At 49.7% G+C, this 24389-nt stretch overlaps 2 protein-coding genes, 1 long non-coding RNA gene and 1 other non-coding gene across 8 annotated transcripts in view; 3 read left to right on the top strand and 1 right to left on the bottom strand.

Annotated features, from left to right (window-relative positions):
• The window catches only part of Rara (retinoic acid receptor alpha), a 43097-nt gene extending 38659 nt beyond the window's left edge, over window positions 1-4438 (top strand). For all 5 annotated transcript variants that reach the window (XM_048791955.1, XM_015495765.2, XM_048791952.1 and 2 more), the window contains 3 exons: window positions 1157-1361; window positions 2134-2292; window positions 2885-4438. In XM_048791955.1, the coding sequence (XP_048647912.1) occupies window positions 1157-1361; window positions 2134-2292; window positions 2885-3102 (582 nt within the window). In that variant the 3' untranslated portion in view covers window positions 3103-4438. The remainder of the gene's footprint in view (window positions 1-1156; window positions 1362-2133; window positions 2293-2884) is intronic.
• A 1459-nt stretch (window positions 4439-5897) lies between these two features.
• LOC125612924 lies at window positions 5898-10306 on the top strand. The gene is made up of 3 exons (XR_007343402.1): window positions 5898-6592; window positions 8370-8548; window positions 9485-10306. It is a non-coding gene; the product is annotated as an uncharacterized LOC125612924 (long non-coding RNA).
• A 143-nt stretch (window positions 10307-10449) lies between these two features.
• Gjd3 (gap junction protein delta 3) lies at window positions 10450-12810 on the bottom strand. The gene is made up of 2 exons (XM_015495763.2): window positions 12676-12810; window positions 10450-11899 (listed from the first exon to the last, which is right to left on the bottom strand). The coding sequence occupies exon 2, from the start codon at window positions 11893-11895 to the stop codon at window positions 11011-11013; it is 885 nt and encodes a 294-aa protein (XP_015351249.1). The 5' UTR covers window positions 11896-11899; window positions 12676-12810; the 3' UTR covers window positions 10450-11010.
• An 8153-nt stretch (window positions 12811-20963) lies between these two features.
• Window positions 20964-21070, top strand: LOC125613077. The gene has a single exon (XR_007343577.1). It is a non-coding gene; the product is annotated as a U6 spliceosomal RNA (small nuclear RNA).
• Window positions 21071-24389: the final 3319 nt, after the last annotated feature.

The following is a 24389-nucleotide window of genomic DNA, read 5'->3' as shown; positions in this document are numbered from 1 at the left end:
GCTCTTCTGAATGTCCATATTGAATTGACCTGTCCAAATGCCCACCACCCAAATATCCACCTTTCCTCCCCCATGTGTCCACCCGCCCACTCATTTGCCTGTGCATCTGTCGGTACAGCCACTCAGCAGCTAGTGTGTATGCATTCACCCAGTCACCTTGCTCATAGTAAGATTCACCTACACCCATCTGGCCAATCCTTGAGCTGTGTCGGGAGCCCGAGGTGGACACACCACTGTACCCTCTCTTGAGAACCTCCCAGTGGAGGAGGCCACAATGAGTAAACAGAGGATACAAAATTGCTAAGTGCTGCCCAGAGGGAAGGGGAGGCTGTGTCCTCCCCATCAGAGAGGGTTGTGACTCCCTGGCCACCAGGGAAGATGTCTGAAAGGAGTGCCCTCTAGAAGTTGATAGAAGGGACAGGTGAGAGGGCGTCTCCTTCCCAGGAGCAAAGATTCAGGGGACCGCAAGGCACTTGAGGCTGACAGGGTGGACTGAGCTGTGGTCAGAATGCAGGAGGTGGTAGTGGGAACTGCCCAAACCGAGGCTGGGAAGAGGACTCTTCTTCCTGTCATCCCTGACAAGGGCTCAGTCCACCTGTTCCCTTTCAGACACGTCCAGGGTGAGACACCTGGGATTTGGTGAGGCTAGTGGGTGGTAGGCAGAGAGCGTGCTGTCCATGCTCAGCCACCCATCTCCATGCCCAGATGTGGAAGGCACCATCAGGGTGCACCTGGTTCAAGTCAGGACACCTCGACTGAGCTTTGTCCTGTGAACTGTGGACACAGATCTTCCTAGTTCCTTGTCTCCTGGAAATTTGTGTCCCTCTGATTCTCTGTGGAGGCAAGATGACCTAGATCTGCACTGCCCAATACAGTAGCCACTTGCTCTGTGTGGCTATTTAAATTTAAATTAATTACAATTAGACTCAGGCCAGTTCCTCAGTTGCATTACTCACATCTCAATACTCAGTAGCCGCATAGGTCTGGTGGCTACTGTGCAGAATGGTGCAGAGAGAAGCTTTCCATCATTGTAGAAAAATTCTGTCAGACAGCACTGCTCTGGCTGCCTGCCAGGTGGTCCTCTGGGGAATGCTGGTTCTGTGTGCCAGGGGTAGATGGAGCTTGAGTCCCTGAACTTGTGCCTCTCTGCACCCAGATCCTACGGATCTGCACGCGGTACACGCCCGAACAGGACACAATGACCTTCTCGGACGGGCTGACCCTGAACCGGACCCAGATGCACAACGCTGGCTTCGGCCCCCTCACTGACCTGGTCTTTGCCTTCGCCAACCAGCTGCTGCCCCTGGAGATGGATGATGCTGAGACTGGGCTGCTCAGTGCCATCTGCCTCATCTGTGGAGGTGGGCAGGGGCCCGGGTGTGGGGGCCAGGTCCAGGGTGGGAGTGCAGGCCTTGGAGCCTTTGCAGAAAACTCAGACATCATCTGCCATGTCCCTCTGAGAGAGGGACACTGAGGCCTTGAGGGGCAGCAAGACAGCAGTGTCAAGGGCCTGAACCCTGAAGCCCTATTTCTTCTAGGGAGTTCAAGAATGAGGACTGGAGGGTCAGTCTGCCCAGGTTCAAGTCCTGGGCAGCTGTGTGACCTTGAGCAGGTTACTGATTTTTTAATGTTTATTTTTAAATTTTAACTTTTGGTTGTTGAGCTTTTCTGAGCCTGCTTCAGAGCCTCTGTTTCTGTCAAATGGGGTCAATAACAGTCTACCTCATGAAGTCGAGGTGGGGTTAAGGAGGTTTTCAATAAGGCAGAGCATGCCTGCAGTAAGACCCGGTTCATGTTGGTTACTGTCACCATCGCCTGGTGGGATTGGGAGCCTGCTGGGAATCCTCCCTCTGCTTGACAGTGGTGCCGCCTGTTTAGGGGTCCCAGACCCACAAAAGGGGCTGGTAGGGAGGGCTTTGGTAACTCTGGTCCTAACTCCTCTTTGCTTACATTTAAGGGCCTCTGTTCCCACTGGGCGCTCAGAGACCCCCTGTCTTGTGGGGAGGTCTGAGGTACCCTCTGGGCTGCCCTAGCTGTGGCCTGTTCAGACATGCCCTCCAGTGGCTGATACTGGGAATGCAGTTGTGTGCTAGTTGAGGGCATCTGCTCAGGGGACAGTTCTGTGCTTCTCAGACCGGCAGGACCTGGAGCAGCCTGACAGGGTAGACATGCTGCAGGAACCACTGCTTGAGGCGCTGAAGGTCTATGTGCGGAAACGGAGGCCCAGCCGACCCCACATGTTCCCCAAGATGCTGATGAAGATCACAGACCTGCGAAGCATCAGCGCCAAAGGTGAGGCTCCCTGACCTAGAAGGGTGTGGCCCCTCCACCTAGCCTGGGACCTACTGTTCATGCACAGGGTCTGGCCCCCAACAGCTTAGCTGGCAACAGCTCACCCTGCCCAGACAGTGTGCTGCTCATCTGGATCCACCTGTCCCTGTCTAGGCTACAGTTCCCCGAAAGCTCTCTGGCCAGATGCCTTTGCATGGTAGTTCAGGGCACGGCTCTGGAACCAGATCCGTGGGTGTTGTCCATGAGCCAGAAACTAGCAGCTCTGGACCTCAGTTTCCCATCTGAGGAGTGGGGATGGTGATAGTGTCTGGAGGTGGGAGTGGGATAATCAGGAGGCCCAATGTCAAACCCAGGTAGGCAGTCTGACCCAGGAGCCCAAACTTGGTACCACTTTGCCCCATTGCCACAAGCCCCTGGACATGACGTGGGGTCTAGGAGAGCTGGTACATGTCAAATAACTAAGTCCCAAGTACAGTGTGTGGTGGGTGCCTACATTCCTGTATTGTCCTCCCGCCTCCCATGGCCCTCCCTCCTGAAGCCCTGCTTGTTGGCCAGGGTGGGGCATATTGACCTCCACCTTCCTTTCCTGCAGGGGCTGAGCGAGTGATCACGCTGAAGATGGAGATCCCAGGCTCCATGCCACCTCTCATCCAGGAAATGCTGGAGAATTCGGAGGGCTTGGACACTCTGAGCGGACAGCCGGGGGGCGGGGGACGGGACGGGGGTGGCTTGGCGCCCCCGCCAGGCAGCTGTAGCCCCAGCCTCAGCCCCAGCTCCAACAGAAGCAGCCCAGCCACCCACTCGCCGTGACCACTGCGCCACTTGGACACAGCCCTGGCCCATGCCCCGGCTTTCTCTGCCTCCTACCAACCACGCAACCCTGCCAGCCCTGCCCCCACCGGCCTCCCAGACAGAACTGGGGACCTTCCCAGGGGACAGGAGGGAGGAGGCAGCAACTCTCTGGACAAAGGCCTGGGCCCGCGATGGACTGCCCTCTCTGCAGCCTGGGCTGACGTCGGGGGCCAGGCAGTGAGCCAAGTGAGGACCTGGGCCTGGACCTTGCGTTTGTCAAGACAGCCCTGCCCGCCTCGCCACATCTTCATCACCAGCAACGCCGGGACCTGGCTCCCCATCCTCCAAACTCAAGCCATTGCTCCCCGGTTGGGAAACCTCCCCCTGCCTCGGTTGGTGACAAAGGGGTGGCTGGGGTGGGGGGTTCCCCCTGTATATACCCTGCCATACCAACACCCAGGTATTAATTCTTGCTGGTTTTGTTTTTAATTTTTTTGTTTTGATTTTTTTAATAAGAATTTTCATTTTAAGCACATTTATACTGAAGGAATTTGTGCTGTGTATTGGGGGGAGCTGGATCCAGAGCTGGAGGCGGGTGGGTCCTGGGGGAGGGAAGTGGCTCAGAAGGGCTCCCGCTCTCCCTCTGCGTCCCTGTCCCTCCAGCCCTCCTCCTCAGCCTTCTCCTCTTCAGTTTTCTCTTTAATACTGTGAAGTACTAACTTTCCGTGGCCTGTCTTCCCCTCTGACTGGGGGAGCAGCCAGCCCCTTCCTCCCTCTTCCTAACCACTGGGTGTGGACAGTTTCGGGTAACCCTTGGAAGGAGGGGTCCTGGCCTTTGGCATCTGCCTCCACTCAATGACAAGTGGGGTAGGGGGAAGGACTGGGGTCCCTGGGGACGTGTAGAGTGCTTCTCTACAATGTCTCTGCCTGTCAGGGCCCAAATCATCCAAGCCCCTAGCCCCACTGTGAAGGGGCCAGCCAGGGGTTCTGAGCTGCCTCTGCCCCCAGCCTCACAGCCACCAGCACCCCAAGGGGTCCCTGGACACACACACACACACAAACACACACACGAGTTGATGGGTTGACACACTTAGCCTGAGTTCCTCCATTTCCCTGGCCTATCCCCCAATCCTGGCTTGCCCCACACCCATGCCCCCTTCTTTTCCCGCAGGACGGGTGTATGGGGGGGTCCCCTTCCCTTACCCCTGCACCTCTGGGCTGGGGGAGCTGGCTCTGCCCTGCCCTCCTGGCCCCAGGGCTGGGGTCCCATCCCCCGGAGCCCACTGGCGCACCTGTTACTGTTGGACTTTCCACTGAGATCTACTGGATAAAGAATAAAGTTATATTTATTCTACACCTGCCTCAGCTTCGCTGCCTCCACTCCCTTCCCTTGGTGTCCAGGTAGGGGGCTTGGGAGGGGGCTTCCTGACAGGCTTTAGGCCCAGGCTGTCAGGCACAGGCACGTGGTGGTGGTGGGGGGCACAAGGATTAGGCCTGTGTGCTGCTCGAAGCTGTCCTTCCAACAGGGTGAGGTTCTTTGGAGACTCTGATGGAGGAGATAGGCCTGATCTTGTGCTGCCTGCAGTCAGAGAGCCCCCAGGCTGGGAGTGGGGAGGGGAGAGGAGGAAAGACTTCCCCAGCCCTCAGGAACCTCCAATCCGAGGGAGAAAGCCAGTCCCTGGTCCATGGAGAACCAGGGGCTGAGCTTGGATCTCAGAGGAGATCTATTTTGGAAGTGACCACAGACTTGATCTTTATGGCAGGGGTGGCAGGTGGCATAGGGGTGGGGGTCAGGCCTTATGTCAACCTATAAGAACATGAGATTGGGGTAAAAGTTCAGGCAGTCAGCCCACCCATCCTTCTGCCTTCAGGAAGGACTGTCCAGTCCTCCCCTATCTACCTGAAGCCCATTTGTGGGCAGCAGGCACAGAGGAGAGTTTGCGGGAGAGCCTGGATGTTACTCATCCATATGTGTGTGGCAGACCCCAAGGGCCTTCAGAACCAATTTTGCCCATCCTTCAACCCAGAGAAGGCAGTGTCCCTGCCCCAGGATCAACAGCGAGTTAGTAGCAGGTTGGGTATCAGTACTCAGGGCTCCCAATTCTTGTTGTAGGGCTCTTTACCGGATCCCTGGAACTGCGACAGAAGAAACCTCAAACAGGGAGCAGGGGTGGTGGTGATGGTGGGAGGAGGTTGTCTGGTCCTTTGCAAAGACAATCAAAAGGAGTCCCCCAGCAATTTCTACTTATGCCACTAGGTGGCAGCAGCTCCTCACTGAAGTCACTGTTTACTGCAGGAGCCTTGGGAAAAACGGGTTTTCCTCTAGTAAATGTTTTCTAACACTTTATGAAACAAATAAAATTGAATAAAACATACCTGTACTTTCAAGAACAATGCTTTCAAGATCAATATTCCATAACAACTGCAGTATAAAAGAGGAAAGGGGTGCTATGTATTTCTATGTGAACTCGTGCTTATGTTTTTACAGGGCCTTGCACGTGCTAGGCAACTGCTCTGCCACTGAGTTGCAGGTACCCCTAGACCTGTGCCTCTTTTTTTGAGACAGAGTCTCATTAAATTGCTGAGACTGGCTTCAAATTTGCAATCCTCTTGCTCAGCCTCCCAAGTTGCTGGAATTACAGGCATGTGCCAGTGAACACTGGCACGTGCCTATTTTGAACGAGGACACTCAGATTTAAAAGGAGTAAGGTTGGCTGGGCCGTGGTGCACACCTGTAATCCGAACAACTCAGGAGACTGAGGCAGAAGGATGGCAAGTTCAAGGCCAGCCTCAGCAACTTATTGAGGCCCTAGGCAACCTAGCAAGACCCTGTCTCAAAGTAAAAAGTAAAAATTGCTGAGATATGGCTTGGTGGTTAAAGACCCCCCAGGCTCAATCCCCAGTAATAAGGGGGAAAAAAAAAAGTAAGGTTAGAAGCCATTCTGTATAAGAAGCACAGGGAAAATAAAAAGAGCTGGGTGAATGTTGAAATAAAAACTGCTATAATCTGTGTTTAAAATACCTTTGCAAACAAACAAGGAAAATCCTTAATGTTTCATGTGTAAAACAGAGTCAGGTACTGGGCTCAGGTAATTCAGAGGTTTTCACTATGTAAATCCCCAGTGGGACCTCCACAGGGAGAGAGACCCAGAGGTCACATACCCTGGTGACCGCAACAACAGGCAGAGGTATCCACCCAGAGCTTTCCTGGAAGAGGTGGCCCCTCTCAGCCCTTAGGGGAAGAGCAAGGCAAAGTACAGAGAGGCAAAGTACAAAGTACAGAGAGTTGCATGATCAGAAATTGTCAGCAGCTCTGTGTTTTAGCCATTTCCAATTTTTAAAAAAATATTTTTCATCGTAGATGGACACAATCCCTTTATTTTGTTTATTTAGGTTATTTTTATGTGGTGCTGGGGATCAAATCCAGTGCCTCACGCATGCTAGTGCTCTACCACTGAGCCACGACCCCAGCCCACCATTTCCAATTTGGATCACAGCAGCGGGAGAGGTGAGACCACGGAGGATGGGATGGGCTCAGGCCAAGGCCAGTTTAGGAGCTGGATGGAATCCTGAGGGTCCAGGAATGATTGTGTTTGGGTTGGATTTGCTGTGGGAACAGAGGCTGTGGGGGTTCTCCAGGTCCACCAGTGATGGGGGGGGGGGCTCTGAGGGGTAGTGAAAGGCAGACACAGGAGGAAGAGGAGTGGGACCAGGTGACTGCTGACTTGTGGGACACAGGGGGTGGGGTCGGCCGAGCTAGTAAGGTTGCCGAGCAACTGAAGAAGTTGGGGTTGCTGTTGGGGCGCTCTTGCCCTGTGGCTCACTCCACGCCAGCCACACTCCAGCCACACCAGCCTCTTTCCATTTTGCCTCTGGGCCTTTGCACCTGCCATTCCCCCCGCCACCTGAATGCTCTTCTTGGAAACAGTTTCATGGCTACCCCTTGCTACAAAATTCTGAAGTGTCGGGCTGGGGATGTGGCTCAAGCGGTAGCGCGCTCACCTGGCATGCGTGCAGCCCGGGTTCGATCCTCAGCACCACATACAAACAAAGATGTTGTGTCCGCCGAAAACTAAAAAAAATAAATATTAAAAAAAAAAACATACAAAAAAATTCTGAAGTGTCACCTCCTAAGGGGTGTCACTCTCCCCTTCTTCTGACAACCAACTGACATGTATCCTGTACCCATTTACTGTTGCCTTCCCCTCTAGAACATAAGCTTCCTGAGTGCATATGGTAGACCCCAACACATGCACCACACCATACAGCAGCCACCAACACTTGCCTTAGAGATGTGCTGGTCCAATCTGAGATATGCTCTAAATAGAAAGTTCACACCAGCTTTGGAAGATTTCATGTAAAAAAAAAATGTAAAATATCTTTTTAATGCTTTTTAATATTGACAAGGGGTTGAAATGACACTATTCTGGATATAATGGATTAAAGAAAATCATGTCCTAAAACTAACTCCACCTGTTTCCTTTTTGTTTTTTAACATGGTTAATGGAAAACTTGAAAATATATAAGTAGTTCACATGCAATTTTTTTTTCAGCCACACTGGAGATCAACCCCAGGAGCACTGTACCCCTGAGCTACCTCCCCAACACTTATTTTATTTTAATTTAATTATTTATGGTACCAGGGATTGAGCCCTGGGCTAACCACTAAGGCGCTTAACCACTGAGCCACATTCCCAGCCCCGTTTTATTCTATTTTTAAAAAATTTGAGACAGGGTCTCACTAAGTTGCTTAGGTCCTTGCTAAGTTGATGAGGCTGGCTTTGAACTTGTGACCCCCCTGCCTCAACCTCCCAAGCTCTAAGATTGCAGGAAAGTGCCACCACGCCTGGCCCTAATCTTTTTTAAAATTTTCTTTCTTTCTTTTTTTTTTTTTTTGGTGGTGCTGAGCTATATCCTCAGCCCTTTTAATTTTTATTTTGACACAAGTTCTACCTAAGTTGTCCAGGCTGGCCTTGAACTTGTGATCCTCTTGCCTCAGCTTCTTAGAGTCCTTGGGATTATAGTGCATATCACTGCACCTGACTCCTCACATACCATTTCATCAAATGATGCTGATCTATTTTTTTTAATGTTTATTTAATTGTAGATGAACACACAGTGTCTTTATTTTTATGTGGTGCTGAGGATTGAACCCAGTGCCTCACACATGTAAGGCAAGCACTTTACCACTGAGCTACAGCCCCAGCCCCAAATGATGCTGATCTTGATCATTGCCTGACACATAGTATATACTCAACAAATATTTTTTGAATGACTTGATCTAGAAAACAGATGGACATCCACATCAGCATTGGTGTACAGGGGACCTGGCTGCAGACCCAGAACTGACTCTCATCAGAGAGATGGAGGTGTGCCTTGGGAGGCTGAGTATGTACTCAGGCGTGGAGATGTCAGCGGCCTGCAGACCTGTTCAGCTTCTCATCTAACACTTTTTTCTTCCAGTGTGAGTAGTATTGGGGATTGAACCCCAGAGGTACTCTACCACGGAGCTACAGCCCTTTTTAGTTTATTTTGATACAAGGTCTCCCTAAGTTGCCCAGGCTGGCCTAAAACTTTCCTTCTTTTTTGGGGCGTGGGGGTCGGTACTGGAGATTGAACCCAGGGGCACTTTACCATGAGTTAGACCCCCAGCCCTTTTTTTTTTTTTTTAAATATTTATTGTTTAGTTTTCGGCAGACACAACATCTTTGTTTGTATGTGGTGCTGAGGATCGAACCCGGGCCGCACGCATGCTAGGCAAGCGCGCTACCGCTTGAGCCACATCCCCAGCCCGCCCTTTTTGTTTTTTGAGACCAGGTCTTAGTAAGTTGCTTAGGGCCTCACTGAGTTGCTGAGGCTGGCCTTGCACTTGGGATCCTCCTGCCTCAGCCTCGTAGTAGCTGGGGTCGCAGGTGTGCACCACTGTATCTGGCTTCATTGAACACACTTTATTAAGCCCTCTGTATGCACGAGGCTGTGTATCACAAAATGGAGAGACAGCAAAGCCATCCAGCAGGGGAAGTGCTCTTCCCGGGGAAGCACAGGACTTAGGGTACCTGCTTCTTCCTTCAGGAAGACCCCTTTCTTGAAGGTCTCTATTTTTTCCCTAGTGAGACAAAAGGCAGGCAGGCATTATCGAGGGGAGGACAGGGCTGCAGAGGGAGGCTGCTTCTGGCAAAGGTCGTCACATCCAAACTCTTGGCAAAAGCGGGCTAGGCACAGACTTGGTATGGTTTCGAGCACAGAAACCACAGGAAGGCCACAGGGCCAGAGGCCTTCAAGTGGGGCCTGGCTGGGCAGCGTTTCAGAAGGTTCATGAGGGGGCCGGCTCTACCCCCAGGGCAAGGGTTTCAGCAGGGAGAAATGTAGACAGTCCCTCAGACTGCTGTGTGGCACACAGGAAGGAAACTGAGGGAAAGAGCAGCAGGCACTCCAGAGACCTGGGAAACGAAGCAGAGCGGGGACATGGTGGTCAACGGCAGAGCCAGGTAAGCAAGCAGGGTCGGAGCGGGTCCCTGAGGTGCGGTGAGATGGTGGTCCCTGGATTTGTCTCTTGGTCCTGGGTGGTCTTATCAATAGTGTCTTCACTGGGGTGATGAAGGAGGAAGACAGATGGGGGTAGGGGAGAGACAGGCAGGTGTGAGGCAGCTGAGGGGACAGTCCTTTGAATGCCAGGGTGTGGGTGCAGGGGAGAGCTGAGGGGAACCAGGCAGGAGCCTGTCTCAGGGGCAGTTTCTCCCCAGGGTGGAGCCGAGAACAAGAAGGGTGAAAATGGAAGATGAAACAATGACACTAGGCTGGGCACAGAATCTGAGCAGGAGGATCACAAGTTCAAGGCCAGCCTGGGCAACTGAGACCCTGTCTCAAAAAAAAAAAAAAAAAAAAAAATTAAGGAAGGGCTGGGGCTGCAGCCCAGTGGTCCTGGGTTTAGTACTAAAAACAAAACAGAACAAAAACAGGCAAACACTAGTCTGTCCTACCCTCTGGCCCATCCTACCCCGCTCTACCTCCATGCAAGGGCCCAGCCACCCTGCTCCAGCCATTGGGTGGAGAGTGGGATGTGTTCACAAGCCTACAGGACAGAGATCTGTTCCTGTGAAGGGTGACTCCTCCCCCCAACTTCCCATGTGTCCTCTCAGGAGGGGACACCTTCCTGGGAAGCCCACAGGTGGGCTGGGTTAGGGGAGTGGGGAGACAGTCATTGTGGCTGCTGCTGGCATTGGATTTTGGCTATACTTGCAGCGCATATAAGTGATCTCACACACCCAGCTCCTGCAGGATGTACATTACACGTGTGCAACAGTTCATGTAGGACATATATGTGTCTGTGTGCACGAGTACACACACGCATTGCTCACCAAGAGGTCCATGTGTCTATGTGCACCTGTATTCACAATACATTTGGGAGGGGTGTGTGTGTACACGTGTGTGCACCTGCATGCATACAGGGTGTTCACAGGCTCCCGGTGCACACAGCTCACACAGGTTTTGCGTGTGCACACAAATCTCACAGCATATTCATGTGTTCATTTGCGAACACTCACCAAGAACCCACATGGAAGTCACCCCTCTCTGATCAAGGAGAGCGCCTGGGAATGCTGGTATCACAGCTGGTTCTGTCCCTACTACAACCAGGTCACTAGCTGCCTTCCTCCCTCCCACTACTCAGTCCCCTTGTCCTCCTTCCTTCCGACCATGATCAGAGCATCAAGGACCCGCCTTAGTTCATTCTCTGCGACCTCGGAATGGCTGCTGCCAGTGGCACCTGCACGCACTCCTTAAGTGCTATGCCTCCCTGGGCCAGTCCACCGTGCTCAGGCAGGGTCCCGCGACAGTCCTTTCGGAAGTCTCTTGCTTCTACGGCAGGGACCCGGGTGGTGGGGTTCGGCCTGGAATCTCACCGTCCACACAGGGCAGGGACCGCCGCTAGATGGTCAGGTCCTGGCGGACAGTGGCTAGTGACGCCTTGCTGCGGCCGCTTCCGCCCTCGCCTTCGCTGTCACCAGCCGGTGCCGGGTGCGCATAGGCGGGTGGGGCGTAGGGATCTGGGTCGGGGTGCTGCGATGGCAGAGCGGGCGGCGGCGGCGGCGGCGGCGGGAGCAGCTTCCGCGCCTCCTCGTGCGCACGGTTGCAGCGGTTGTCGCGCTCTCCGGAGCGCGGGCGGCCCTTCCAGAGCAGATGGCCCAGCTCGGCCACGCTGAGCAGCGCCGAGAGCAGCCCCACGGCGAAGTAGAAGACCACGAAGACCGTTTTCTCGGTGGGCCGGCTCACGAAGCAATCGACGGTGTGCGGGCAAGGCGGGCCGGCGCACGCGAAGTGCGGGGCCACACGGAAGCCGTAGAGCAGCGCCTGGCCGCCCAGGAAGGCTAGCTCGGCCAGGAGGCGCAGCGCCACGCTCAGCAGGTAGCAGCGGCGCGCGCGGCGAGCGCGCAGGGCGCAGGGTGCGCAAGAGCCCTCCGGGCGCCCGCGCGCACACGGCGCTGCACCCTCCGCGCCGCCCGCCTCCTTGCTGGCCTGGTGCATGGAGTAGATGACGAACAGCACCGGCGGCGCGGAGAGCAGCAGGATGTGGAAGAGCCAGAAGCGGTAGTGGGAGACTGGGAAGGCGCGGTCGTAGCAGATCTGGCGACAACCCGGCTGCAAGGTGTTGCACACAAACTCCTCTTGCTCGTCCTCGAATACCGCGCCGCCCACGGTGGCCAGCACCAGGATGCGGAAGATCAGCATGACCACCAACCAGAGGCGACCCACCAGAGGCGATTGTAGTTGCACCGCGTCCAGCAGTGAGCCTAGGAACGCCCACTCTCCCATGGTGCTGGGGATGCAGAGGGTAGTAAGAGGCAGGGACTGATGGGGACCCCAGCCCCTCCCACGCCCATGGGGTGGGAGTCAGTTTTCTCTAACTTCAGAGTGCACCAGGGGTCAGAGAAGCCTGGTGCAGCAGGGTTTTGTGGGAGTGAGTGAGTTAACAGCGGAGCCCAGGATGAAGGGGTCTAAATGGAGGAGGTGATTCCCTAAGTTCTCTTCTTTCTGAGCTGGGGAGCAGCATCCCTGGAGTTTAGTCAGGGCCTGCTTGGGCCTGCTTGGCCTGCTCAGCTGGCCCTTATACTCCTCCAGATTTCAGACTTTGGGGAAGGGACTCTGTAGATGCCCAGGGCCAGCCCTTGACTTGCACTTATGGAAGCTGAGGCCCAGTGGCCATGTATGCACCAATGCTGGCCATCCGCAGGGGCCATGCCTGGAGTCCAGGATGCCAGGCCCCATTTGGGACTCCTGGGAGTGTTGGGGAACAGTGGGCAGAGCCACTGAAACCTTCTTCTTTCCCTGCCCACCATTCCTCTTGTTCTGGGAACCGCAGTGAACGCCTGGTGGGATCAAGGGGCTAATACAAAAGCAGCCGCCACTCTTCAGGATCCCTGTTCTGGGTGTTGTTGCCCATTCCTAGCACGGTGGTGGGAATGCGGCCCAGCCTCCTCCCGCCTCCTGCCAGGCATCCATCCTACAGAATCTCCAGAGAACCTCCCTGACACACAGTCCTAAGGGTCCCCCACAGCCCCTTGGTGCCCCCAGACCCACAGCTGACCCACTCACCAGGGGTTGGGGTTGAGGTGTTAGAGCCAAGAGCAGGACCTTGGGAGACAGCTGGGACCTGTTCCTCCTGGTCCCTCTTTCATTTTCCCTTTCGGATTTGGCTGGGATGGATGACAGGACAGGATGGCTGAGAGGGGCTAGCTCTCCCCCTTCTCTTAAAGGGACAGGGTGACCCTGATGGCTGGCTCCACCCTGGGAACAGATCCAAGGCCACACCCCTTGCTGGGCTCTGCCAGCCCTCCCTTTCCACCTCTCCCTCACCCCCTAGCTGGGTTTCCATCTGCAGAAAGGCATAGGGTTAGTCAGAGCCACATCTTATATTGAAGGAGCCAAGGGGTTCATGGAAGCTCTTCCTCAACAGACGCCCCCAGCCCCCAACTGGATGCCTAGATCTGCTATAAATGTTCCTTTTGAAGGTGGTCTTTGGTGCCAGGAGGAGGTTCTTATTGGTGTTTAGGAGGCAACACACATCTAATGGTTTCTGGTTCCAGCTCTGCCACTTCTTGACCTGGATAAGTCATTCCACTCTTTTGGGCCAGGATCTCCATCCAAGGAAGCTGGGCCAGCTGACCCCCAAGTTTGGTCTGGCTCAACATCTTAATGCTCAGGTCTCAGCCATGTTATAGAAAACCAAAAACCCTGTGCTTGGAAATGTCATGTGGAACAACATCAAGGTATCCAGAGTGACTGGCTTTGGTAGTTAAACAAAGGCTTTGGCTTCCTTTCTGCGTTTCCGTAATTTCCAGATTTATTATGTTGACCATGTTACATTATAAGCCTTTTTCGTCCATCAGGAGGCTCTGAATCAATGGTCTCCTACTGTTGTAGGTGGCAGGAGAGGCTGTCTCATTGGAGAGGGGAGTTGGGATGACTGATGGGGGCCTGAGCAGCTAGGGAGTCCTAGGAGTCTCCAGCTAGCACACTGCCCCTGCTCACTTGCTGGACAGGGCCTGGAGCCTGGACACACCCATTTGCTCATTCAGTCCTCCTACCAACCCTGGCAGGAGGGCACTCTTTACAGCCAGGGAAACTGAGACTCAGAGGCTCTAAGCTATTTGCCTGCAGTCATGCCACCAGTCATGCCACAGCAAATCCTGGCCTCACACTCTGCCTGACTGGTTCTTAAGCCTGTCTTTCCTCTGACCTGGCTGGGATTCCCAGGTGATGTCCCAGAGCCTGCCACGTGACATTTCTTCTTTCAGTCAGCCACAGGGACCTGCATGGTTTTCCATTTGCTGATAGGGACCCCCTGGTCTGCTTTCAGGAAGGGGTGGGAAATGTGCCCTTCACCCCCACTGGCTCAGGGGCCCAGCCCAGCCTGGAAAAACTTAGGTTAAGCCCTGCATGGGTGTGCCGGGGGAACCTCCCACCCTCCTGCAGGGGTGCCTTGGGAGTGGTCCTGGGTGGGGGGTGCTGCCCTGGATGAAGTCCAAAGGGAAGAGCACGTGATAGGGTCTCACATTCTGAAAACAGGATGTGTGGAGGGGGCACTGCTGACCTCCCCCTCCCCATTCTCCATCTGTCCTCAGCAAAGTTGCGCCCATTGCCCTGTCCTCAACCACAGGAGTTCAGGGTCACGCCTCATCTCTCCTGACTGTCCAGGATGGTCCCTGCCCCATCCCTGTGGCCCAGCCTGGAAAAAACCCCAACAGACCCTGTCTGGCAGGAGTGCAAAGGGAGTAGAAAGGGGCTGAAGTGTGCACGGGAGGGGGGTGTAGAGAGCCCGTGGTCATCCTGCAGTGTTCCCTGGCCCCCAAAGTCACAGGGCCAGACATAGGAGACGCTATAATCTCCAGGGCCCATCCTCCTTCTCAGATAGCGCTGTCTGGGCTGGGAGAGGTGTCGCTGACGATGCCCAGAGCACTGGTCCCTCTTGGCCCTGCTTGAAGACGAATACAGCCCTTCCTGCCCTGCTCCAGTCTGTTCCAGACACTTCACCCTGGTCTGCTGGGATGTGGAGACACTTCCTTCATTAGTCACAAAGGGGCACACATAATGCAGCACGCACATGTTTGTACTTATCAAGTTAATACCATGCCATAGCAAGACATAAGTGTATTTTCTTCTCCTACACCCTTTCAATATTTTAAAGTCTATACCGAGCCGGACACCATGGTGCATGCCTGTAATCCCAGCTATTTAGGAGGGTGAGGCAGGAGGATCCCAAATTCAAGGCCAGCCTCAACATCTTAGTGAGACCCTGTCAATTTTTTTTCCCCCAAGGGAGGGACTGATCCCAGGAACACCCTACCACTGAGTCACATCCCCAGCCCTTTTTATGTTTTTTTACTTTTGAGATAAGGTTTTGCTAAATTGCTCAGGCTGGCCATGAACTTGGGATTCTCCTGCCTCTGCCTACTGAGTTGCTGGGATTGCAGGCATGAGCAACCAGGCCAAGATATTGTCTTAAAATAGAATAAAAAGAGCCAGACATGGTGGTGCAGGTCTATAATCCCAGCAGCTGGGGAGGCTGAGGCAGGAGGATCATGAGTTCAAAGCCAGCCTCAGCAACAGCAAGGTGCTAAACAACTCAGTGAGACCCTGTCTCTAAATAAAATACAAAATAGGGCTGGGGAGTGGCTCAGTGGTCGAGTGCCTCGGGTTCAATCCCTGGTAACCCCCACCCCAACAAAAAGTAAAAATTAATAAGGACTGGAGATGGAATGCTCAGTGGTAGAACACTTGTTAGCAGAAGGCCCTAGGTTTGCTACCTACTGCAGCAAAAAACATCTTCACAGGAAAGCTGCCTTTTAGTGACTGAGGCTTTCCCTAGTGGCCCTACCTGAATGTCACCCCCTACTTCCTACCCCTTCTCAGCTTTATTTCCTTTGCACTGATCACTACATAACATACTTTATGTTTTTCTTATTTATCCTGTTCAGCATCTACCCTGGCCGCCCACATTGGCACGTAGGCTCCATGACTGCAGGCTTTTTGGTTTTCTTCCCTGTCCAATCCCCAGCACTTAAACACTGGTGGAAGTTCCGTAGTATCTATTGGGTGGGCAAATGGATGAAGTGGAGTGGGAGGGTTGGGGAGGATGCAGATCTGTATCTTGGGTCCCACCTACAACTACTCACTCTGGTCTCTAGAGCTTGTGCTCCACTTAAGTGGCCAACTCAGTCTCAGGTCTATACTCAGAATGTGCAATGCGGGGCAGAGAGGAATCAGAGAACCCCTGTGGTTGAGGGCAGACCATGGGCAGGAGTCCTCTCTGGCTCAGGGGGCCATGTGCCAAAAGCCTGGGCAGGGAAAGACAGGGAGTGGGCAATGTGCGCAGGTGGTTGGTTCTGGGCTACTTCACCAGGTACTTCTGCAACCTCCCTCTTTTCCCCAGCGCTCAGCCCCAGGCTCCCAACACACCCCTAGGGCTCTGCGATTTACCTACAACTGGGACCCGCTTCCTTTTCCCGCCTTGACTCCTCCTTTGGCTCTAAGGTTATTTAAGACTAGGCTTGGCTGTAGGAGCAACAAGAACTGTAGAACACGGCTTTCTCGCCAGGAAGGGAGACACACAGGGCAGGCAGCGTCGCGCTGATTGGGCCAAGCCCCTCCCTACAGCGCTCTGGCTCCCAGAGAGGCCGAGGGCTGCCACATGACCTGTCTACGAGAAGTCATTGGTTAGGACCCGCTCTCTAGGCCCTGCCTATCCGCAAGGGAGCCTGGGAAATGTAGTGTTTATTCTAAGGGAACTTGTGCTCCCTCACTATCATATATCTGTTTCTGGTATTGATCCTCCACGCTGAGTTGGGGCGTCGGGGACACTCAGTTTTCTCCAAGTCCCTGTCCCTACCAGCTGCCCCTGTATAGTTTCTCCTGGAGGAAGAGGGAAACTCCTCATTCTGGTTTGTCACCTCGTCCCCAGGCCCTTCCAAGTGACTGCACCTCTGGCCTTTCTTCATGGGCCTCTGCCAAGCTCCATCCTTTCCCATCCTTGGGCAGAGGGGTCACTGCCTTCCAAAAGGAGGCCTCTACCTATCTTTTTCCTCCTTTTCACCCATTTTTTAGATTACACATATAGCAAACTCACTCCAGGGTGGGTCCTGCATTGGCTCATCTGACTGGCTAAGAGGCTTGGGAGTCGCTCTCTTCCTTTCCTTGAAAGCCCCAAAAGAACTGACAGGTGAGAGAAACTGCTCTGAGATTATGAGTGGGGAAAGGCCTGAGTCTTTTTTTTTTTTTTTTTTTAATATTTATTCTTTAGTTTTAGGTGAACACAATATCTTTATTTTACATTTATGTGGTGCTGAGGATCGAGTCCAGGGCCTCCTGCATACTAGGCGAGCGCTCTACCACTGAGCTACAACCCAAGCCCCAGGTTTGAGTCTTTTAAGAAGCATCTTTCAAAGTCCTTTTCCCTCCATACAGCCTTACATGGCCCGTTTGTGAATGTCAAGACATATAAGCAGTCACAATCCCTGGCCTGTAGCCAGGGGTCCTGATCCCTATCTGTCACCCCAGCCTCATGATTTTAGACCTGGAGTGGTGTTGAGAGAGGTCTCCAAGATTTCTTCCCTTCCAGCAGTTCTCAAGGAGAATGATGCAGTGTGGGATTTCCATCAGATCACCTTCAGATCAATTGACTGGCTGACCATAGGTGACTCCCTCCCTAAAAGCAGTTCTCCTGTGCCCAAAGAACTCCGCTTAGAACAGGTCTTAGAATCAGATTACTGGGTGCAGAAGACAAGATCACTGTAGATAGAACCTCTTTTCGTCCAGCTAAAGTAACATTTATTGGTATTTCTTTTGACACTCACCAGGATGTACTGGGGACACCTTGAGGCCGGTGAATATACCCTCTGACTCAAAAGAAATGCAAATCTGACCCCTGAAAGTATAGAGGAAAAATGTAAGTGGCCGTCGGGGGAGGGATACAAAAATGATACAAAGCTGGCTTTGAAAAGCAGTTCCTCAGCTTCTTATAAAGTTAAACATACACTTGCCTGGATCAGTGGCAAACACCTGTATTCCCAGCGACTAGGAAGATGAAGGCAGGAGGACTGCAAGTTCAAGATCAGCCTGGGCAACGTAGTGATACCCTGTCTCAAAATAAAATTTAGAGAAAGGGCTGAGATGTAGTTCAGAGGTAGAATCCTCTTGGGTTTGATCCCCAATTAAAAGAAGAAAAAAAAGGATTAAATGTACACTTAACATATGAGTCAAAGATTTCATTCCTAGGTATTTACCCAAGAGACATGAAAAAAGTATGTCTAAAAAGGATATGTATTCTAGTGATCAGAGCAACTTTATTCATAATAGGCCCAAGCTGGAAACAACCCAAATGTCTGTCAGCAGGTGAACGGATAAACAAATCTATGCAGTGGAATCACATTTAGCAATAACATGAAAAAGACACTATTAGGGCTGGGAATGTAGCTCAGTTGGTAGAGACCTTGCCTCTCATGCACAAGGCTCTGGGTTCAATCCCCCCAGCACCACACACACACACACACACACACAAAGGCACTATTAATACATGTAAAAGGGATAAATTTAAAAAAACCCTCTGCTAAATGGAAGAAGTCTGAGATAAAAGTGATCATATTGTGTGATTCTATTCATATGAAATTCTAGAATAGGTAAAAGTAACCTCTATTGGTGGAAGTCGGGTCAGTGTTTGGGGCCAGGAGTTGAGAAGACACATGTTTTGGGGTGATGGAAAGATTTTATATCTTCATTGTGATGGTGATTACACAGGATATATGTGTGCCAAATGTCAATCTGTACAATTAGAATGGCTGTATTTTGTGTATGTAAATTATACTTCAATAAAATCGATTTAAGAGAAAAAAGCAGTGTTGATCTGTACTGAAAGTCTCTGATGGGGAAGTGAAAACACAGAGTAAGACTGTCATCCTCATCTGAGTCTCTCTCCACTCCTCTAGATAGCTGTTTCCTCCCCCTTCTTCTCTTCCACCCTCCTCCTCTTCCCCTCACATCCACGCTGGTCCTCTTATCCCCCTTTATCATCTGCTTCTCTCCAGTTCTTTACAAAATAAAGTAGTTTGGCTTGTCCTAACAGTTTGAGTTTGTAATTCAGGATAAGGACTTCTGTGCTCAAACTTGTGATCCTCCTGCCTCAGGCTCCAGAGTCACTGAGATTACAGGCAGTGTGCCACCGCATCTGGCCTTGTGTGCAAAGCTTGGTCAACAGGCTATGGTGCTGTTGGGCAAGTAGTGAAGTCTTTGGGAGGTGGAACCTAGTGGAAGGAAGGTAGGTCATGGGGGTGTGGCCTTGAAGGAAATATTGGCCCCTCCCTCTCACTTTCTTTGTATCTGCTCCAAGGTGAGCAGTTTCCCCTACCACACGCTCTGCCTTGCTACAGGTCCAAAGTGACTGGGCCAAGTAACTATAGAATGAAACCTCTGAAACTGTGAACCAAAATAAATCTTTCCTCTTTTTTGTTTTTTCAGGTACTGGCAATTGAACCTAGTGATGTTTAACCACTAAGCCATATCCTCATTTTTTTTTCCTCTTTGTATTTTTTTAAAATATTTATTTTTCAGTTGTAACTGGACACAATATCTTTATTGCATTTATTTTATTAATTTATGTGGTGCTGAGGATCGAACCCAGGGCCTCACACGTGCTACATGAGCGATCTACCGCTGAGCCACAATCCCAGCCCCTCCTCTTTGTATTTTGAGATAGGGTCTCACTAAGTTGCTGAGGCTGGCCTGTAACTTACAATCTTCCTGCCTCAGCCTTCCAAGTTGCGGGATTTAAGTTGTTTATCTCAGGTTTTTTTTGTCACATCAATGGCAAGTTGACTAACACAGCCTTCAAGTTCAATTTATACAATGTGTCATTCTGGTTATACACTTAGTAATTAAGGTATAAAATAAGAATAATACTTTTCACTTATTCCTTCTTTAATTCTTTTATTTTTTGAAGGGAGTACTGGGGATTGAATTCAGGGGCAGTCGACCACTGCGCCATACCCCAACCCTATTTTGTATTTTATTTAGAGACAGGGTCTCACTGAGTTGCTTAGCGCCTCACTTTGGCTGAAGCTGGCTTTGAACTCACCATCCTCCTGTCTCAGCCTCCTAAACCACTGGGATTACAGGCATGTGCCACCACATCCGGCTCACTTATTTCTTAATTTCTAATTATAATTTTAATGATCTAAACTTGCCTAAGTTATAAATAATAATTATAAACCTAATTGATGAATTTTTTAGACACTTCTAAAAAATTACTAAATTGCCTGATGTGACTGACCACTATCACAAGTAATATCTTCCTACATATTAAAACAACTCTTGCAAACCTAATAAACTAATTTTACAACTGTGGAATTGCAAAGTCTTTAAAATTTTACAATATGGGCCAGGCATAGTAATGCATGCCTGTAATGCCAGCGACTTGGAGGCTGAGGCAGGAGGATTGCAAGTTCCAGGCCAGCCTCAGCAATTTCATCAGGCCCTAAGCAATTTAGAAAGACCCTGTCTTGAAATAAAAAATAAAAAAGGTGAGGGGGTGTGGCTCAGTCATTAAGTTCCCCTGGGTTCAATGCCAATACAAAGAAAAAAAAAGTCAAGATTGAGACAGGGCTGGGTGGAGTATACCTGCCTGTAATCCCAGCTACTTGGGAGGCTGAGGCAGGAGGATCTCAAGTTTAGCAATTTATCAAGACTCTATTCCAAATTAAAAATTAAGGACTGGGGACTGGGGGGTGGCTCATTGGTAGAGTGCTCACCTAGCATGCACGAGGCACTGGGTTCAATCCTTAGCACCACATAAATGTAAAATAAAGATATTGTGTCGGGGCTGGGGATGTGGCTCAAGCGGTAGCACGCTCACCTGGCATGCGTGCGGCCCGGGTTCGATCCTCAGCACCACATACAAAGAAAGATGTTGTGTCCGCTGAAAACTGAAAGATAAATATTGAAATTCTCTCTCTCTTCTCTCTCTCTCTCTCCCTCCCTCTCTCTTAAAAAAAAAAAAAAAAGATATTGTGTCCACCTAAAACTAAAAAATAAATTAAAAAAGAATTAAGGATTGGGAATGTGGATCAGTGGTAGAGTGCTTGCCTAGCATGTATAATGCCTGGGTTGGATTCCCAGCACCACACCAGAAAAAAAAAAAAAAAAAGAAAAGAAAAAGTAAAGGGCTGGGCATGTAGCTCAGTGGTAAAGTTCACTCAACTCCACTCTTGAAATGAGTGGATATTGTGAACATATTCCACATTTTCTTTGTCCATTCACTTATGAGATGTGTTTACCGTTAGTACCGCTGTGCTGTAAACAAACTACACAAGTTGGCTTTTAAAATATGATGACAAGTGCTCGCTTCGGCAGCACATATGCTAAAATTGGAACAAGACAGAGAAGATTAGCACAGTCCCTTAGAGAGGATGACATGCCAATTCATGAAGTGTTCCATATTTTTTAAAAATGCAGAATTTTGTTTAAAAAATAAATAAATGATATATGACAATGTAAGTGCATGGAGAATTCTAGGCTCTCAGCTCCCAGTGTGTAAGAATGTAAAAGTACAACTCTGTGCCACTGATGAGTGCGTGGCTGCTGTTTACCCTTTAAGTGGCATGTTGAGTGGAATTATACCATGTGACTGTTAAGCAATGAAAGGTTAGAAACCAACTTTTGATCTGAAAAAAAGATGGCATGATTATTCTGTGACATAAAGTATAAAGGTTCCTTGCCCCTCACCCCAAATCCTTGCAGCATCTGGATCCCCTGTACCCAGGATTGAATACAGGAGTGATCCCCCACTGAGAGACATCCCCAGACTTTTTGAAAATTTTTAAAAATTTGAGACAGGGCCTTGCTAAGTTGCTGAGGCTAGTTTTGAACTTGAAATCCTTCTGCTTCAGCCTCCCCAGTCACTGTGATTACAGGCATGTATCACTATGCCTGGCATTGTTTTGGGGGCTGGGGATCTAACCCAGGGGTGTTTAATTCCTGAGCCACATCCCCAGACCTTTTTTTTTTTTTTTAAGAGAGAGAGAATTTTTTAATATTTATTTTTTAGTTTTCGGTGGACACAACATCTTTATTTTATTTTTATGTGGTACTGAGAATCGAACCCAGCGCCGCGCGCATGCCAGGTGAGCACATTACCACTTGAGCCACATCCCCAGCCCCCCAAACCTTTTTAAAATATTTTATTTAGAGACAGGGTCTTGCTAAAGTTTCTTAGAGTCTTGCTAAATTGCTTAGGCTGGCTTTGAACTCGCAATCCTCCTGCCGAGCTACTGGGATTACAGATGTGCACCACTGTGCCCAGCTTGTTTTTTGTACTTTTTTTTTTTTTTGGTACTGGAGATTGAACTCAGGGGCACTCACCACTGAGCCACATTCCCGGCCCTTTTTTGTATTTTATTTAGAGACAGGGTCTCACTGAGTTGCTTAGTGCCTCACTTTTGCTGAGGCTGGGTTTGAATTTGTGATCCTCCTGCCTCAGCCTCCTGAGCTGCTGGGATTACAGGCATGAGCCACCACACCTGGCTGTTTTTTTTTTTTGTATTCTTGATAATAGACATTCTGTCTGGGGTCAGATGGAATCTCAATGTAGTTTTTTTTTTTTTTTTTTAATTTTTTTAATGTTGACGGACCTTTATTTTATTCATTTCTTTATATGCAGTGCTGAGAATTGAACCCAGTGATTCACACACATGAGGCAAGCACCCCACCACTGAGCCACAACCCCAGCCCCTCAATGTAGTTTTGATTTGCATTTCCCTGATGGCTAACATGGTAGAACATTTTTTTCATACACATATAATTATTTGTTCTTCTTTGGAGAAGTGTCAGTTCAGTTCATTTTTCCATGTTGTAAAAATTCTGCTTGGATTTGCAAATGCATCTCACTGCATATGAATGAAAGAAAAACATCTGTGATCAATTCCTGATGTGATTCCAGTTCATTATGTTAGAACTATAATCCATGTTACTTTTATTTTAAATAAAAAAAAAAAATGGCAGTACTGGGGATGGAATCCATGGTGCTTTACCACTGAGCTACATTCCCAGCCCTTTTAAATTTTATTTTAAGTTAGGGTCTCAACAAGTTGCCCAGGATGGCCTAGAATCCTTCTGCCTCAGCCTCCCAAATAACTGGGATTACAGGCGTGCACCACCACGCCTGACATTAAACAAAATTCGAATTTTTATAGAATTTTCCAAAGTAGAATTACTAAGGATTCTGAATAAGCAAGAACAGATTATCTTCTTTTTAAAATATATTTAAATTTTTTTTTTAGTTGTAGATGGACACAATTCCTTTGTTTTATTTTTATGTGGTGCGGAGGATGGAACCTAGGGTCTCACACGCGCCAGGCGAGCACTCTACTGCTGAGCCACAACCCCAGCACCGCCCGCCCCCCATATTCTTTTTTTCTTTTTGATGGTGCTGGGATCTGGTGCATGCTAGGCCAGGGCTCTATCACCGAGCCACAGCTCAGCCCTATACATCACTCTAGAAAAAGTTAACTAAACATTTTTCTAGCTGAACACAATGGTACGCATCTGTAATCTCTACCTGGGAGGTTGAGGCAGGAGGACTGTGAATTCAAGCCCAGCCTGGACAACTGTTTTAAAGGGTTGGGAATGTAGTTCAATGGTAGAGTACTAAAAGAGTGGGGCCCTGAGTTCAGTCCCCAATGCCACCAAAAAATAAAAAACAAAACTTGATTGCATTTTGAGGAAAAATGGTTGAAAACCACTTTTAAAAATCCACTGTAGCAGTAACAGGGGGAGATGTCGGACAGTGGCCCGTGCCTGAATTCTAGCTACTTGGGGGAATTGAGTTCAAGGCCAGCTGCAACAATTTGGTGAAGCACTCAGTAATTTAGCAAGACCCCGACTCAAAAAACAAAAACTAAAAAGACTGGGGCTTAGTGGTAAAGAAGTGCTCCTGGGTTCAATACCCAGTACCAAAAAAAAAAAAAAAAAGAAAAAAGGCTTACTAAGTTGATTACTGAATCATTTATCCACTAATGCAATTTTAAAATCTCATTTCTCCCTTTGTGATTTGTATTAATTTATCTAAGCCATTTCTCATATGCATAGGAAAAAAAATACATTCTAGAAAAGGTCTAAATGATCTAAGTTTATTAAGCACTGCAATTTTTTTTTTAGAGAGAGAATTTTTTTTAAAAATATTTTTTAGTTTTCGGCAGACATATCTTTTGTTTGTATGTGGTGCTGAGGATTGAACCCGGGCCACACGCATGCCAGGCGAGCGCGCTACCGCTTGAGCCACATCCCCAGCCTGCACTGCAATTTTTATCTCCTTGAATGCCAGTAGCTTAGAGATAACATGTAGAGAGTCAAGGAACAAACTTTTCTTATAGTTAGTAAGCTCTTTTCTAATCCGGAGCAAACTTCTTTTAAGAAATATTTCTGATTTTTCTTCTAATGAGGGTTTATATGCCTTTTTCCCCACTATTTATCTTGTAAACAAGACAGGGATTTCACCTTTGATTTGTAACCTGCTTTTTTTTACTCAGCAATGTCATAGAACAGTTTTTCTTGTAAATAAACACACATGATCACACTTAATAGGTACCTGATATTCCACCTTTACAATTTGTTTAACCCAATTGTTTTATCAGAAGTCCTCTATTGTTGGACACTTATTTCCCGTTTTATTGTTACAGAACTATATATTACTATCTTCCTGCTTGGAAATAATTGTGGATTCATGTTGTTTTAAAAGAAATAAAGGTCCTGAATCCATCCCCACC

The sequence above is a fragment of the Marmota marmota genome, unplaced genomic scaffold, assembly GCF_001458135.2.
Source record: "Marmota marmota marmota unplaced genomic scaffold, marMar, whole genome shotgun sequence".
NCBI lineage: Eukaryota > Metazoa > Chordata > Mammalia > Rodentia > Sciuridae > Marmota > Marmota marmota.
The sequence above is the reverse complement of the archived record's forward strand: the minus strand, read 5'-3'. Positions and strand labels throughout refer to the sequence as shown.